The following is an 18,988-nucleotide window of genomic DNA, read 5'->3' on the forward strand; positions in this document are numbered from 1 at the left end:
GAATTGTCCCTTTAAATGTGAACATTGCCAATAGTGATAAATGAATTTTTATTCATGAGAAAACATCTTCCATCAAATGCCTATAAAAAGTAGTTTTGCTGAAATAATAAAATACTCATTGTTATTATAAATGTGAATTCTTCAAACATAAAGAGGCGAAAAGAATATCTAATTTCTATTAGGTTCCCACAAGCCAGCTGGGGCTCGATTCCCGACATGGCCGTGAATAGGTCAAGGGTCGCCTGCCAGATCACATTGGTTTATCCGGGTACTCCGGTTTCCTCCCACTCTAAGACCCCTTGCGCGTTTTCATCCGGGACATCAAAAGTGATTTGTATGAATTGTATAACGGTAAGCGCAATCAATTTAAAATGAATAAAGTTTATAGGTTAGGTTCAAAATTATAATATTAACAGCATGTTCTTGGTAACACAGGATCATTACAAACGTGTGTCTGTAGGATACGAATTACTTAAAATAGTTGATATGGAGCAAGGAAGTACTGCAAACGAATTTTCTTTCGCGACTTCTTTATTTCGCGATATCAATTTCAAATCAAGTAAGTCCTGTCTGTATCTTGATCTAAATATCAATAAATGGGGATAAGCTTTCGCGAATTTATATGGATTGCGAAATTCGCGAAAGTAAATCACACCCGAAAGGTAGTTGGTTGACAGTCATCCCAATTATGTATACAAAATATTTACTTCCGAATTTCAAGACAGTCTGCATCTTTATCAAAACCTATAAAACAAACACAGTCACATGAACAATAGTTGAAAATTCGACTATTGTGTCTACACGGTTTTGATTAATTCCTTGTTCCATATTCCAAATACACATGAAATTATATTACCTTGACTACAGGATGGTCCTGTGTATCCCGGACGACATCCACCAAATGCACACGTGCCGTCTGTTTTATTGCAGGAACCAGTCTTGCAGAAACATTTATACGCACAGTTCTGGCCAAACCAACCATCGTCACATTCTGAAAATTAGTGAGATGCAATCGTAATTATTGTTGATAGTTGTTTAAAGATCGTAATTATTGTTGATAGTTGTTTAAAGATCGTAATTATTGTTGATAGTTGTTTAAAGATCGTAATTATTGTTGATAGTTGTTTAAAGATCGTAATCATTGTTGATAGTTGTTTAAAGATCGTAATCATTGTTGATAGTTGTTTAAAGATAGTAATTATTGTTGATAGTTGTTTAAAGATCGTAATCATTGTTGATAGTTGTTTCAAGATCGTAATCATTGTTGATAGTTGTTTAAAGATCGTAATCATTGTTGATAGTTGTTTCAAGATAGTAGTTATTGTTGATAGTTGTTTAAAGATCGTAATCATTGTTGATAGTTGTTTCAAGATAGTAATTATTGTTGATAGTTGATTAAAGATCGTAATCATTGTTGGTAGTTGTTTCAAGATCGTAATCATTGTTGATAGTTGTTTCAAGATCGTAATCATTGTTGGTAGTTATTTCAAGATCGTAATCATTGTTGATAGTTGTTTCAAGATCGTAATCATTGTTGGTAGTTGTTTAAAGATCGTAATCATTGTTGGTAGTTGTTTCAAGATCGTAATCATTGTTGATAGTTGTTTAAAGATCGTAATCATTGTTGATAGTTGTTTAAAGATCGTAATCATTTTTGTTATAGGATGGTAAAAATTGTTAATAGTTGTTGAAGGAAAGTAACTATGGTTGATAATTGTTTAATAATTTCCATGCGGTGTCATTCATTTAGAATCTACATTTATGAAAAGTATTGTTAACATCAAATTTTATTATTTTTAAAGTTGCAAGTTGAAAATTGACAAATGCGATTTTTTGTTTTGATAGATAAATGAAGATAAGGTTCTGATGATTTGACATTAATCTTTAAAACACGTTTCAAGTTTGAGAGTTATACATACTAGTCAGGCAATTTTGTCCCTGCCACCCTGCCATGCATCCTCCTGGACAGGACCCATCAGTAATAGAACATGACCTTTGACCTCTTTTACAATGGCCGCATTTCCTTGCACAATTGGCTCCGTATGACCCAGGATTGCAGTCTGGGAAAACATATTGTTGTGGAAGTATAACGCATCCTTGATCAATAGACCTCAAGTTTGTCTCACATTCAAACTGTTGTTTAAAGAACTCTCTCATATAACACTAATATTGAGTGCTTTCGATATCTCAAAACGGTAAAATTACAATCTGATTTATGATTTTAAGTATCATCAAGGTGAACGGCATTTCTACCACAATAGGCAGTGTTATTAAACTCTCAAGTCATTAAATAATTACTGCCACTGTTAATTGGTATTAACTCTTTAAGCATTCTGATTGGCTGACACGCTGAACATTGACCGAACTAATTATTTCTCAGTGTCACATCATCAACGTCATCAATAAGAAAAAGACGTCATTATATGTAGTGATCGCCACTTGACATCCAAAACTGCTGTTTGAAAGCGTATGCGTCGTGGTCGTGTCAAAATATATGACGTTTTTATACATTTTAAATTGACTTTTAAAGTACTAATAATACATCCTGACGGACAAGAATTTCAATGATGAGTTTCGTATATTTAACCTGTATGAAACGATCTTGATCTTGATGGTAATGCCCTGATGATTATCTGAGTTTTATTTTCTGGAAGCAATTATGAAGATTTGAACTCAATACGACGTTAAATGAATACTATTTAACCCCAATTAGAAGAATTTGATATCGATGGATTAATTATCAAACGATGATTTTTGAATACTCATTAGAGTCTTTTTGCTGATGAAAATATTACTACACCTTATTTGCATATTTCTGTAAATACACGTTCGCGTATCCCCGCCGTATTTCTATCGGCTAAAAACGAATATGATTGTTGTAGAAACAAATCACAATACTGGTTGTTGAATATTGAATTTATTCCACACTATAAAGCTCGTGTCTTTTGTAACTTTTAATAAATAAATTGGCTATTCAACAGCCACTCATTGTATAACCTCTATGTAACTCACTTGTCTTACAGTAATATCCCCTTTTGTCAGGAGAACAACCTAAAAAACAATTCCCATCGATATGATGACACGACCCTCTAGTTAAGCAGCTTCAACATATATTCTCGCAATTGTTACCATACTTTCCTTGGGCACAAGCTGGAAAAGACACTTGTCTGAATGTTGTAGGACTTGATACATAAGTATTCTTCAAAATTCACTAGATTTCGTGCATATCTGTAGCGATATTTGTGGCTTCGAGTACTGAGAAATGAATTATCTTTTAACGTGCTACACCTTTACAGAAAGGTTTTATCTTTCATCAAATGATTCCTTGAAATAAATAAAAAAAAATAAAAAAAATGAATAAATAGATAAAAAGCGATAAAAATCTAAATATCAAAACAAAAAATAAAAAAGATCTTTTGGAAAATCAAGTCTATTTTCAGATAAATGAATAAACAAAAGAATACATAGATTTTAATAGTGATATCCCCTCCCCCTTCTCTTTTGCCGATAGTGTCTATTTTATCAATAAATGAGGTGAAAATAAAAAGAAACACATCTCATCATGACCGGTGTAAAGTTCCCATTTTAAGGCGACTCTAGTGATATTTCAAAGGCACCCAAGACAACAGAAGTAACACATTGCTTGCTCGAAAAAAATTTTAAAAAAATTTAAATTTTATTAAAGTGCTCGATATATTAACTTTTTAGTTCTCAAGTTATACCAACAGCATAAGATCTATACTAATGATTTTGTCATGTGTCTTCAGAACAATACTTACAATGTTGACATGTGTCTCCGATATAACCTGCTGAACAACCTTTCATACAAGTTCCATTTCGAGGAAAGCAAAATGCATCCTTACAGTTATCTGAGCAAGTTTGGCCACATATATCGCCGAATTTTCTTCTTGGACAGCCTGTAACAGAACCGTTTAAGGTATAAGGTACTGATATATAGATATGTTTTTATCACATAATGATCCGGTTTAATCCAGACATCTACCACCGATTATTTGGATTCAGGAAATGTATTCTAAACCAGAGAGGTCTTCTTATGACTACAACTTTAATCATAATGTGTAGGGTGAGTATCAAATTGGTAGACACGTTTTCATGTTGCCTAAAATGTTTGACTTTAAAAAAACAAAATATTAAAATAATTTTTATTGTAATGTTGAGATGGTTTTATTTATTTTTCAACAGTGTGTTTACTGATAGGACAAATATTGATTTCTATATAACCAACGTATTCCGTCGTTCAATATTACACAGTTATCTCTCTTGTTACAGAGCTATCTCCCTTGTGGGAATGTTTCGATTGTGACGTCATCATTTTACATAGTATCATTATTTTCTGAAAATTGTTACGATCGAAAACGCACAAGGGTAGATAATTCTTAAATATGTGGTATGTTTCTTATCGTCTATTACAAAGGTACAAAATACTTTATTATAATAATTTATAATTCTTTCGGCTGTATCTTTCTAAATTATCAATTGATGATATTTTCGCTTTCGCGTGTTCACAAATAAATAAGATAATAACACGCATTTATACCAAAAAAATAAATATTTTATTACATACCCATGACCTTAACCTCACACAGTTCCAACACAGCATTGACGCTGTACCGTGGCCCATTGAGGTCAATTCTGTCGTTGTAGATCGTGACGTATCTGCCTATGTTGCTACACGTGCGGTTATCATGCGCTTTAGATGTGCGGTCCGTATCTCTATAACACGTGTTGTCACGTGTCCTAGGTAGGTAGGTAGGTGTCCGTGATACGATGATGGAGTAACCGTTTCGGCGTAATTCATCTGTGGACAGAATGCAGATTCATGAGTTTTAATTATGGAATCTTTTTTATATGAAATAAATAATAAATAAATATAATTCTTATATTTACATTTCGACCGGCCATTTCTAAACTTTGTGCTCTTTTCCAGAGTTATACAATTGATAGAATCCCGGAACAGCTAGCTTCAATTTGGCGAGAAATGTTGTCAAAAGCAGAGAGTACATTAAATAAAGCCCCGAACTAACTTCTGCTTTTTTCATCCTATTTACACAATATACAATTATGGCCCATTGTGGAGGGATACATCAAGAATTGTCTACATGGAAAGAGTTATTTTCTCGAGGGCAATGCCCTGGGATTATTTCTCTAGCCTTCCAATTCTGGTTAACAATGTCATGTGATTTTAATCCAATCAGAACATTATCAATGAAAGTGAGGTATAATAATATATGTTAAATATTTTATTTTCTGAAATATAATTTAAGATAGGCATTACATTCATGCATTCATTATATAAAAGATTTTATCTGATGGGCATTTACACTACTTGCGGAAGTCAGTGTTCCGGTGTGTGTGTATTCTTGCCTGGCAACTACTGCGTTTAACCAAGTGTAAACAAATTTCCAGTTTGTAAGGTTATATAGCAAAGAGTAAACGTCGATGTAAATATTAAAATATAAAAGATAGAAACGATGATGACGACGACGACGATGATGATATAGTGATGAGAATGGCAATAATATATCGCACTGTGTTAGGCATATTTTGTACGTTTATGGAAAATAATCAATGCTGATCTTGATACTATTGTTTATTTTCTGCATCCCTCACACACCCGTTCACAAAAAGCTGATAGTCCGTTATAAGTTTTCGAATATTTGAATGATAACAAGGGATGTCTACACGATAATTACGCAAACTCTAATCACGTAAAAACACGTAAAATGAGATCGAAATCATTGGGACTCAACAATTTGGGATCAACCGAGGAGATGCTTCCGGAATTAGCAGTCACAATTCTATGATGTAATATTTTTTTTGAATATTTTTATTTTTCAGAAGTTTTCAAAATGTAAAAGTTACATTAGACATCAGCACACAAATCATTCATAATCTTCATTCCCTCATTCATCATCATCATCATCATCATACATATATTCACTCAACATACAACGTCATTCATTAATCACCATATCCCAGTAGCAATTTATATTTGATTACCATCATCACACTCAGTAAACAGCATCACTATAGTCACAGCTTAGCACACTAACATCATCACTCAATTCGCATCACCATTACCATTGTCAAAATATTCTTACTACATGTATTTTATTATCATGATGTGATGTAATCTTGATCCAAATTGGAAGTTTCAAAATCTGATGAGCCCGTTAGGATGTGCATATAAGCCCCGACGTAGGTTGTGAGCTATACGTAGGGAAAAAAAGCAAAATTATATGAAATATGATCGATGGTTAGGGCATTCCTGTATTGGATGGTTGAAACATTCAAGTCCAAAATGTTATGGAATCCGGGCTTGATTTGGTTTTGTAAGAGAGTGAAAATGAAAACAGTGTATCAACGGATAGGAACATCGATGAAAGATGTAAAAATAAAAAAAATATATTAAAAAATGGATGAATATGTGCAAAGTCTATCAGATTGTGAAATACCTGGACTCCAATACAGTTTTTAGTCTGTATTATTGAAAAATATAAAGCACTCTCAACTCCATAAGACAAACCACATACGTACTCAAAGGTGTTACGATAAAACTGAGTGTATTCTAGAGGAAAGGTCCTATTTCGATTAGATTTATCACATTGACGTCTGCTATTTGTGGTCAGTATTCATTCATAAGAATGATACTTACGTGATTTTTTCTTCTTTCCTGTCCCGAAGATAACTTCCACGTGGTCTACTACCACAGTTTGACCAAGGTCGACCTGCCAGAAAGCTGTTCTCTGTTTTTTCGCCGTAACCAGGCATTGTGATATGGGTCTGTTTCTGGAATCTTTCAGCTTGTTGGACTCATTACCGTCAACCACTTTATCGGGCGGTCCATAGGTTTCTCTATAATCGGACGACTTTGTGGGTCGGTGTAGGGCAAGGTTTACTGCGATATAACAAACATATACAATGCATCTATAAATAAAGAGGTGTCGATATATTACGTTCATGAAGGATACTACATGTATTTCGTATTATCTCCCTTACGGGTTGGTAGCCATTGTGACGTCATTATTTTGAGAGCGAAATTAACGGCGTTTTCTCTGAAAAGTATGACATTACGTCCGTAACCACATGACGTCACAATCAGTACCTACCCGCAAGGGCAGATAACTCTATAAGACCCAAATACAGAATAAACAAGTATGTGTTTTATCATATTAACTAACCATGTGTTACGATCTGCCTACTTCTCTTGAAAAGTAACCCTTAGCTAGTAAAGATGGTTTTTTTACACACTGGCGACATTTCCCCCCTTTGACACGTAAACAGATCTCAAAGTAAGTATATCACTCACAAATGCATTTTTTTCAAAATTTATTTTTATTTCGAAATACACAAATGGCACATAAAGCATGCGCATTAATGATTAAATCAAACAAACAAACAAACAAAGAGACACATAAATAAACAAACCAACAAACACACAAATAAACAAACCAACAAACACACAAATAAACAAACACACAGACACACAGACACACACACACACACACAAACAAACAAACAAACAAACAAACAAAACACACACACACACACACACACACACACACACACACACACACACACACACACACACACACACACACACACACACACACACACACACACACACACACACACACACACACACACACACACACACACACACACACACACACACACACACACACACACACACACACACACACACACACACACACACACACACACACACACACACACACACACACACACACACACACACACACACACACACACACAAAACACACACACACACACACACACACACACACACACACACACACACACACACACACACACACACACACACACACACACACACACACACACACACACACACACACACACACACACACACACACACACACACACACACACACACACACACACACACACACACACACACACACACACACACACACACACACACACACACACAAACAAACAAACAAACAAACAAACAAACAACACACACACACAAAAAAACAAACACACACACACAAATAAAGAAACCAACAAACACACACACACAAAAAAAAAACAAACAAACACATAAATAAACAAACCAACAAACACATGAATAAACAAACCAACAATCACATAAAAAACAAACAAACATAGATAAATTAACAAACAAACAAACACACAACAAACAAACAAACAAACAAACAAACAAACACACACAACAAACAAACACACACACACAAACAAACAAACCAACAAACACATAAATAAACAAACCAACACAACACATAGATAAATTACAACAAACAAACAAACACACACACACACACACACAAACAAAAAACACACACACCCAAAAAACACACACACACAAACAAACAAACCAACAAACACATAAATAAACAAACCAACAAACAAACAAACAAAAACACACACACAAAACAAACAAACACACACACACACACAAACACACACACACAAACAAACAAACAAACAAACACATAAATAAACAAACCAACAAACAAACAAACACACACACACACACAAACAAACACACACACACAAACAAATAAATAAACAAACACACACACACAAACAAGCAAACCAACCAACAAACACAATAAACAAACCAACAAACACATAAATAAACAAACACACATACAAACATTAATACATACTGTATAGCCGGTTAAATACGTGGGTTAAAATTAAGCTGTTTTTCGCGATCTTGTAATAAAGGCATATTAACATGACTTACCCATTGCTCAATATTTCGCAGATCAAAGTTTTGCGATCATAGCAATGGTCCGCGAAATCGCGAAAATCATCATATCGCAAAAAAAAGAAGACAAAAACAAATCGTTTTACAAATATGACATTTGTGAATAGTAACCTCGCTCATGTGTCTCTTCAATTTTTTTTGTAAAATTCTATAGTTTCATAATTTCGATATCATGATGGTGGTTTGGTTGTTCTAATCATTTAACGTCCCATTAACAACCGAAGAAAAAAGAAGTGCCAGGTTTGTTGGACGATGAAGACGGAGTACGCAGAAAAAAAATCCCCCGACCAGCGGTCAATACATGGCAACTGCCCACATGGGATTTACTTGGCGATCATATGCTTCCCTTTAAAAAACACTTAAAAAACACTGAACTTGGCAAAATTATATGGAAGACAGTCGTTAATGCTGTGTTGGCTGGTATAAGCCTATCATTTTTATAACGTAATTTGGAGTAATTAAAATTCCTTCTTGATAGCACTCGGCATTCTGATGGGACACAGGTGACATTAAACGTTACGCAGGTAACCTTTCCCTTAGCCAAAATATCCCCCTTCCACAAAAATTAATTAAAATTAATGTTGTTTTTGTGCTTAAAGCACCATCAGTCGGTTCTTCTCTGCCACAAAAGACAAGGGACATTTTCTCAGACTTTGTGGGGTCAACAAAAAGAATGTAAATGTAAGTATTTTTAAAAAATCCACTGCATTTATGCCTCAAAAAACCAAAATGTCAGCTTTAGGTGTCCAGATAGCATATTGCCCTGTTTTCAGCCGGTTGCTATCAAGAAGGATTGCTGATTTCTCCGAACCAACATTATAAAAGTGACAGGCGTATATATACGGACCAATACAAATTTGAGGAAATGGAATAAAAACAAAGCGGAATTTGAAAAAAAGTACAGCACTTGACAAAAATCGACTGCTTTTGTGGTTGCTGAAACGTTTATTTTTGTGACAAAACCATGTTGCTTAATTGTATATTGACAAGACGAAGCCTAATCAATGTCTCTGATGAAATGTTACACCCACACAATGGAATAAGAAAAAATGTGCAGAACTATGAGAGGAGTATCTCATGCTTGGCATGTAGGAGGATCCTCCCCTTTCAGCAGATGCACGTGGGTATAACCAGTTCGGAGACGAGAAAGGACATTTTCCTCTCTGCGATATCTGCGACTGGACAAATGGGGTTTAGTTTAGATAGTATTTCAAAAATGTGTAGGGCAGTTTGAAATCTGTATCAAGAGAAATGCATTATTGGATATTTATCAGCTTTTGCATTCCCCCTTTATGCATACATGGCAGAGAAATCAAAAGAAATGTAATTTTAGTTTTTGTATTAAAGTATTTTTAAGTTTTCTTTAATGGACTGATATTGCATAACTACTTATAGACAGATAATTAGGATTGATATATACCGTAATGTCAACATTCAATTTAAAAATCTATTTTATTAAAAATTTGATTGGTAAAGAAACAATTCAGAAATTGGATCGTTTTTCACTTTGATTGTTTCGGCTAGTCTAGATTTTACAAAGATGATTAATACTACTCTGGTACTTATTTATTTCAATCCAGCACAATTAATACAACTCAGGTATTGACATATCTTTCGATCTAAAAATAGTTATTGTTTAAAAAAGAAAAGAAAAAAAAAACCTGTGATTTGGTACAAGTTATTACAAATTATCAACGCATTCTCTCAGTACATATTATAAGACTCTTCATATGTGGAAATGAAGGATAGGGGTATTCTGCCCGAGGGTCACAAAATGTTGTAAAACTCAAGGCTTGCCGGGGGTTCACAATATTTTGTAGAATATCTCTATTCTTCATATCCACAGATGGAATAGTGTGTTTCTCCCATACCTCGATATTTCTTGCAATTTTACAACTTTATTATGTCCCGCCATTTTGAAATAAGCTCGAAAAAGTTAATTCTCTAATCATGAAAAATGCAAAGTGATATTTTCAACGCTAATCCCGTTATTTATATCTGTTATAGTAAAACTAGTCTAGGGGCTGAAAAACATGTTAAAATTGTACCGTGAAAATAGTATTTTTGTTGACGCCGTGACTTCACGTGGCTGTATTGCATAAGTAGCCATGTAATACAGCCTCAGTCGACATGAGTATATGGCATGAGACCAGACAATATTACAACCGTTGGTATGAGAGAAAAATAGGTATTTACACATGAATAGCATTATGAATACAAATTACTAATTAAAATGTATAAAATCATAACTATATTTCAATTTCAGAAAAAATCTCTTTTTTCATAACTGAAGAATAAATTTCATTGATGTGCCCTCTCTCCATTTAGCATTAATTTTAAAAAAAAGTTACGTCCAAATGACTGTCTGTGACGATCTATAGAATTTTGAGCATTTCCTCGTCAAATTATAATTCTTCTCATTAATATCAATTATAATAGAATTTGAAATAAATATATCCTTAGAGTGAAGATCGATGTAAAAATATCCTTAGACTTATCAGGATTAAAATACACCAGTCAAGATCGATGTAGCCCGTGATTTAAGTGATCTAAATTACTATTAATACTTGTTGAATTTCTTAACAAGAGTTTGATGACATATCGTCCGAAAACAGTCACGGGATGTACCAGAGTATATCCGCGATGTCAATTAAAAATACTAAAAATAACAAAGGATCAAGTATCGAGCCTTGAACTTCAGCTTCAATTTCACCAACAAATTTTCCAAATAGGAATATAGAACTCACTTGTAATTTCATAGGATTTTTTTTATGTCATTAGGAAACTCTATCGAAGGTTTTCGAGATAACGCAAAAGACTACACATGCATGCTTATCTTATGCATATGTGATTATACATATCTATCAGCCAATCAACGGAAAATGCATAATCTATATATGACGTCGCATGATTATCTCAGTAGCCGGAAAAGTAACATCCAAGTCGGATTTATATAGAGACGAAATCTCAAATTATACTGATATTTCTATTATTAAAAGTTATGTGATAAATAGAGTCTTACACTCGTGACTATGTGATATGAAATCGCCTACATGCTCGTGGCATATCGAATTATTGAACTCGTTTAATAATTTTCATATCACATAGTCACTCGTGTAAGATCCTCTATATCATATATATTCCTTATCCATCTATATCAAATACCATTACTCACATAGCGCCAAGCAGGGAGTGCCAACCGTGAGAATCAAGCTTATGGACAATGTCCTCCCCGCCATCATTCAGAAGGTATAATGGTACACTGAAGCATATACTATTTTCTCCACAGTAACAGGCTAAAATAACGTGGGACCCGGAAGAAATCACTTTCAAGTACCACTCGTCTAAATATCTATTTAAATCATACCAATGATATTACATATAAGTTTTATTTTTGTGGTAAGTTACAAGTATTATATTTATACTTATCTATAAGTAGTTATATGTAAATTAATGTACTAGAAAAAACCTGTTACTTTGATATTTCTTTTCTATAAAACCAATGGCACTGTTCTATTAAAAACGATAATTTACATTTTTATTTTGTAGCGATTGTTTTTTTAAACTGATTTTATGTTATATCATCTAAATCGGGAAAATGTTAATTGTATTTACCTACCTTTACTCGAACTAATACGGAAGTTTTAGGCTCTTTGTGGGCGTTCCATTTGCGGGTTCGTACCACTTGTATCTGTGCGGATCTGCTGCATCTGTAATGGGACGCACTGGTACAAGTGGTTCGTTTGCTGAAGCGTACCAATTGAGTCCAAGATAGCGAGACCATTGTATTTCATTTGTCGTCGACATAGACATAATATATTTATATTCGTTGAAACTGGATTTGTTATGTTGTTTTTGAATGCATTTTGAAACGTTTTAGGTATATTTTTTATATCCGTAATACTTTTAAGATAGAAAATATAATGAATAGTTATTAAATTAATAACAATAAAAATAATATTCAAGGTATCTTCATAATTCCAACTGTTCTGAAATCAGAAGGATTTTTTTAGTGTTCCAGCAAAATTAATTTATTGTAACTTACTTACTGTTGGAGAAAATCAACTTTTTGTTATCCTGTCCCCGATGCAAATATTAACTTTTGCCATACTTGGAAGGTCTTTGTCACTACGGTGTTTATTTTCATTGAAAACACGCGTTCTGACGCCATTCGACTTTGCCAATTCAAACTCAACAAAAGAAGCGGAACAATATTAATAAACAATGTATTTTCAGCACTAATATCGCTATTGGTAGGGCAAATAAGTCATACAGTACCGGATAATAAAAAATAAAAAAATAAATAAATAAAAAAGTCACCAGTTGCGATAGAAAAATATTACGATGTCAGTATAAATATTTCATTTCTTTATTTTGATAATGCTAAGTTTGATGATTTGATCCGCACTTTCCAATGACGTCACTTTTTAGTAGGAGTGAATGAAATGTCAATCAGTCCCGCCAAAACAGTGACGTCACATTTACCGGAATGACGTCGTTTTTGCGATATCGAAACTTTCGTATGGCGGATGTCTTTTTCTTGGCTCATGGCATATGTATGAATTGGATGGCATATGTATGAATTGGAAAGCAATTTTTATAAGGGTAATAATTGTTTTCAGGTATTTCCATATTGTTTCATGGCATATCTTTGCTCACGATAGACGTGATCGTAGTCAAATACTATGTAACTTTTCATCGGATATTATATCTAGATATATGTTTTCGAAAGTTATACTGATTTCTATGAACATGTGTAATGTGCATGCGTGCAAAATAAAAAACAAGCAGTCTCAACTGCTATTCCGGGACCGTAAAATGTAATCTTGGTCACCTTAGCCCAAGTACACTGCAGGGGCACGCAAATTATTCACCATGTAAAATATGTGCGTCATGTCCACATCATCACTAGATTTTACAGCAAGCCCAGTAGAAGTGTAATGTACTGACAGAAACATTTACTAGTAAATTGACACTCATGTCATTTATTAGAGACATTTTGATATGCACGTGTATAGTATGACGTTTCAAGTGACTGCTCGTATCATTTTTGTGAAACATTATTTTCATATTATAGAAATTCGGTCAGCTTGTTATAATAATGATAATGAAATATTTTATTCAAGTGTCACACATATTTTACACCATATATTAACATGATCAGTACCACCACATATAAATAAAATCTATTCAGCTATTTTGGGCTTATAATACACTACTAACACACAGCTCTGAACAACAAGTACAATGGTGGGCGAAGTGTAAGAGTGATTAGACGATCCCCTACTGACAGGCTGCACAACCCCCATCATTCTACTCATGACAGATTGTACCGTTTCGGTGAACACATAGGGTGTATACAGTCGGGAAAGTGAAGATGAAGAATGCAGTGGTACCCCTGTGTAAACATTTGGGGGACTCCTGTTATAGTCTCCATTACAGTTAGCACCTATTATCTCGGAGATGATAAATATTTACGAAATGCCCCATAACCTACCTGATAATATAGATTCTCAGAGATACATCGAAATTCAACAGTGTTTTTATTGCGTTAAGGTAGTTTGACATATTCTATGTATGTATAACCGCAGTTTTGATTTAAACAAATTTTATTGCGATATTTTATATACAATAGAATTAGGCACAAGTTTTTCAACCTATAACAGCAGTGAAAATTTTATTAACAATAGCGATAAATGACAATTACAAGTTACATAAAATACCAGATAGTTGAATGAAGATATAGTTCATTGTCCTTACAGTTAAACGTATTAGAATATAACGTCCCCTGAAAACAGGAAATTATATCACAAGAACGGAAACAGGTTGTTAAAACATAGACATTTATCTTAACAATGTTATTACGTGCATGTATAAACTAAAAATGGGGTGTATTTTTCATTACACATAACATTCTTAATAAAATAAATTGAAAGTGCACTAATGAACTTGGCTGAGAATTCTTTTAAGGTCGGGAATATTTGCTAGAAATAAATTCACCAAGAAAGGTCTTCAACAACATTGAATGATTGGACTGATTTAAAAAAAAAAGTTTATTTCAGCGTATTATAATCAACAATATCCATGTATGATATAAAATTATCGTGGGTACAAAAATCTGCTTAAACGATTTCATATGATGTGTCGAGTTTGTCTTGTGGACATGAGGAGGATATGATGCGGGATGATGACAATAACCAAAAGCTTTTGTGTTTCAGATGGTCACGTGACGAGGTAACAAGGGTTAGAGAAATATTTCCTGGTCGTCATCAAATCTGGCCTCATACATCCCATCAGCTGTTTGCCCCTGTATCCGCACAAGAGGTTCAATAACTTTCCAAATGAAGGCATGGTCTTTTGCCCTCATGGGCCTTTTCCTGACAAATGCTCAGCCCGGCCTAGCCCTATGTGAGTATTATATTCAACTTCTAAAATTCGTTTCAATTAGTACCATATAAGCAATGGGTTTTTTGTGTGTTATTAACTCGAATCTTTAGTCCCCTGCCGGTGAAACTGTAGGGGAAAATAGTGTTTGTTCCCGTCTGTCTGTCTGTCCGGAATTATTTTCCAGATGATAACTTGAGAACACATTAATAGGATTTGTTCAAACTTCAGACAATGATAGCATAACTAAGGAGTAATAATAAATTACCATATATTAGAAAATGTAATTGGCGGCAGGGGACGTGTGTTGTTTACAACACTTACTGTAAGCTTGTTTTTTTATATATATTTTCGTCATATTTACATGCGTATGTTTTACTAATAAGTATCGTTGTCGGATCCGTTTTATCAGCGTAAATTTAAATCTTTCAATTCGACCACCCCGCACTTTGTTAACAGTGTAAATTCACGTTTATTCATCAGTATCATCAAATATATGCATTTCTTACCGAATACCAATGTATCCTATATTGATTTACTGAGTTACACAGTAGTTGTTAACGATAGTGGTGATAGATTAACCAAAATGTGTTTGCTGATATCCAAATTTATCCCGACAGATTTTCCTTTTCCTGTGCAGACAACCCAAGGGGCGCAACTCTAAAGGCGTGTAAAAAATAGGAGACGTCTGCCGGAAAATATATCCGTAAAAAATATTATTCGTCTAAAATCGGCATTTACAAACCGGCCCCTTAATTGCTGTTCTACATAGGAACATAATTATCGAAATTCTAAGTAAATACGCCAATTTTGTATCTAGATATGATAATCAACTGAAATTCAACTTATTGCGACAAATAAAATGTTTCGAAAACACATAAAACTGTATGACTTCGAATCTTAATTTTATGAATCTCTTTTCCAATGTCCTATACATATTAGTAGTTTTAATCTCAATTATACGAGTCATTTTTTCTTCAAAAGTTCACATATTACACATTAAATCATGAGTGTTCACATGTCACAAACATCAGATTCCAGAACGAGGCACAGTTTCTGAGTTGGTCGCGTCAGAACCGAAGAGGCGTTTTACTATTTTTACGATTACCTTTACGATTCTTACATTGTCTTTGTTGTCCATGATAACCTCGAGCACTCGTCCCATGTTCCAAGTGTTTCTCGGAGAACTGTCCATTACTAGCACGAGTTCGCCGACTTTCAGGTTTTTCCCAGTTTTAGTCCATTTTTGTCTACTCTGAAGCAAGGGCAGATACTCCTTGATCCATCTGATCCAGAATATGTCAGCGAGATACTGAACTTGGCGCCATCTCCTCTTAACGTAATCGTCCGTTTTCTTGAAAGTTCCAGGAGGAAACCATTCACCGGGTCGAAGTAGAAGGAGGTGATTTGGCGTGAGAGCGCGCACGTCATTCGCATCGTTCGATAACTCGGAAATTGGTCGACCATTGAGGATGGACAGATCTGTGTAGCCTTTCCCACACACCACCGAAGTGTGAAGCCGAGGGAGGATTGAATTCTCAATGAATTTCTTTCGCAGCCATGCTGTCGCGAATCTTGTCACTATTAAGCCTCTGAACCTCTTCTCGCATTTCTCTTTCTGCACCAACTAAGTTAGTTCCGTTATCAGATCTGATGAACTCCGGTCTCCCTCGACGTGCGATGAATCTTCGAATCGCATCAATGCACGAGTCTGTGTCAAGAGAAAACGCTAACTCAAGATGGACTGCACGCGTACTTAAAAAGGTAAAGATCACTTCATATCTCTTCACGCAGCTACGACCACGCTTAGTCTCAAATGGTCCGAAATAGTCCATTCCGCCTTTGGTAAAGGGTGGTTCGTCGGGAACCAGACGTTCGCGGGGTAGATCGGCCATCTTTTGCCTAGAACACGGAGCCTGATACTTTCGGCATATAACGCATCGCGACACTAATCGCTTTATTGATGCGTTCGCTCTGATAATCCAATACCTTTGACGAAAAACAGTCAAGATTAAGTTTTTCCCGAGATGTCCAACACACCGATGTGCGTCTTCGATTAGAAGTTGAGACATTTTCGATTCCTTGGGTAGAATTATGGGGTGTTTCGCGTCAAACGACATATCTGCGCGTTCAAGTCTTCCTCCTACACGCAAAAGGCCGTTGTCTTTGTAAGGGTCCAGATCGCGAAGCTTCGATGACCTATTCACTTTGCCACAACGTTGAAGTAATTCAAATTCCTCTTGAAAGTATGTTCGCTGTACATACCGCGCGAGTGCCATCTCAGATCGGTTCAAAGCATCACTCGTCAGAAACAAATATTTCACTCGTTTTAGCGCTTCTGCCAACCTACTCTGTCTATCGGCAAGTATCGCTGTTTCCATCATTTTTTTCACAGTTTTGCGTGTTGGATTCAGATGACTTTATACGGTCAGTTATGTCTTTTGTCCGTTGAACAGCTGCTTTCAGATTTCCGATTGCCGTTAACATCCATGCGGTGATTCTTTTCAATTTCGTGTAATCCGAGAATCGCGTTAACAGTCTGTCCATTCCCTCACATAAATTGGTCTTGTCCAAGGATGCGGTGTTCACCACACGTTTCGCGTCATCGTTTTCGATTGTTTTGTCCAGGTGGTACTCTGGCCATTCCGATTACGATTTCCACAGAAAGTCTGGTCCGTTGATCCATTGCGGATTCTGCCGAAACTTGCCTATACTCAGACCACGAGAAGCACAGTCAGCAGGGTTCTTTTTCGTATTGACGTACCTCCGCTGATTTTCCTCTGTAGCGTCACGAATGACCGATACACGATTAGCGACGAAATCGTGGAAATGCGCGTTCTTATTTGCTATGTATCGCAACACTGTCTGTCCAGTAGAACGTTTCATTGATTGGGTGACCGAGTTCTTCCTTTATCATTTTATACAGCTTGGCGGCCGATGTAGCCACTGTAAGCTCCATTCTTGGTACCGTTATAGTTTTCAATGGCGCGACTCGTGATTTCCCTAGTAGGAAAGAACAATGAATGCGACCGGTTTCGTCGATAAACCGAAGGTAAATCACCATTCCTAAGCCTGTATCCCTCGCGTCAGAGAATCTATGAAGCTGAACTGACGTCACGTTTCCGAAGTCACTGGGCTTGTAACACATTTCAACTTCAACGTTTTCTAGTTCGTGTAGTTGCAAGATCCATGTGTTCCACTTGCGAAGATCCGCGTCAGTGATGTCGTCATCCCAACGTATTCCTTGTTTACACAAATTCTGTAGGATCGACTTGGCGGTCAAGATAACAGCTTGGCTATTTCAATCTCGCGTTTTCTCTGCAGTGCCAGCTTACTGGCTGATAATTCAATTTTTAATTGCTCTTCTCTCAGTCTTTTTGCTAATATTTTGATCGATGATGTTGACCTGCTACTACCAGTACGAGAACCTTCATCATCTTCATCATCTTGTTCATGCTGACTTTTGCTGACAGATATTTTAACGAAATACTCCTCTATCTTATCTTTGAAGTCTCGGAGAAACTCATCGCGGGCAATAAACGATCCGGTATAGAGGTCCCTTTGATCATTATCTGTCTCTCTTTGTAAATAATGTTCATGTATTTGGAGAAAGAGTTCATAGTTTTGCATCCATGACGTGTACTTTTTGCTTATTACTTTTAGTGAAACATTGTCCGAAACCATTTCACTAATATAATCAGAAAGTGTCTTTAAAACTTGATAATGGTTGTTTAATTGATCAAGACTATAGTCTCTTCCTGTTTGTGTAAAAGTTCTAAAACGTTGATCATGACGTTTAAG

At 35.3% G+C, this 18,988-nt stretch overlaps 2 protein-coding genes across 6 annotated transcripts in view; one reads left to right on the forward strand and one right to left on the reverse strand.

Annotated features, from left to right (window-relative positions):
- The window catches only part of LOC138326165 (receptor-type tyrosine-protein phosphatase F-like), a 44,740-nt gene extending 32,129 nt beyond the window's left edge, over positions 1 to 12,611 (reverse strand). Inside the window, exons 1-7 of the mRNA XM_069272293.1 lie at positions 12,423 to 12,611; positions 11,979 to 12,155; positions 6,677 to 6,919; positions 4,586 to 4,819; positions 3,780 to 3,917; positions 1,920 to 2,060; positions 857 to 991 (exon numbers count right to left, since the gene is read on the reverse strand). Coding sequence (XP_069128394.1) covers positions 857 to 991; positions 1,920 to 2,060; positions 3,780 to 3,917; positions 4,586 to 4,819; positions 6,677 to 6,919; positions 11,979 to 12,045 — 958 coding nt within the window. The 5' untranslated portion in view covers positions 12,046 to 12,155; positions 12,423 to 12,611. The remainder of the gene's footprint in view (positions 1 to 856; positions 992 to 1,919; positions 2,061 to 3,779; positions 3,918 to 4,585; positions 4,820 to 6,676; positions 6,920 to 11,978; positions 12,156 to 12,422) is intronic.
- LOC138324784 (uncharacterized) overlaps positions 7,262 to 18,988 on the forward strand; it is a 40,953-nt gene continuing 29,226 nt past the window's right edge. For 2 of the 5 annotated variants that reach the window (XM_069269929.1, XM_069269931.1), the window contains exon 1: positions 14,862 to 15,211. In XM_069269929.1, the coding sequence (XP_069126030.1) occupies positions 15,145 to 15,211 (67 nt within the window). In that variant the 5' untranslated portion in view covers positions 14,862 to 15,144. Of the gene's footprint in view, positions 7,314 to 14,853; positions 15,212 to 18,988 lie in introns of those variants that run through there. The other 3 variants (XM_069269928.1, XM_069269930.1, XM_069269927.1) reach the window with 3 other exon arrangements.

Source organism: Argopecten irradians, chromosome 6 (assembly GCF_041381155.1).
Source record: "Argopecten irradians isolate NY chromosome 6, Ai_NY, whole genome shotgun sequence".
In the NCBI taxonomy this organism is placed as follows: domain Eukaryota; kingdom Metazoa; phylum Mollusca; class Bivalvia; order Pectinida; family Pectinidae; genus Argopecten; species Argopecten irradians.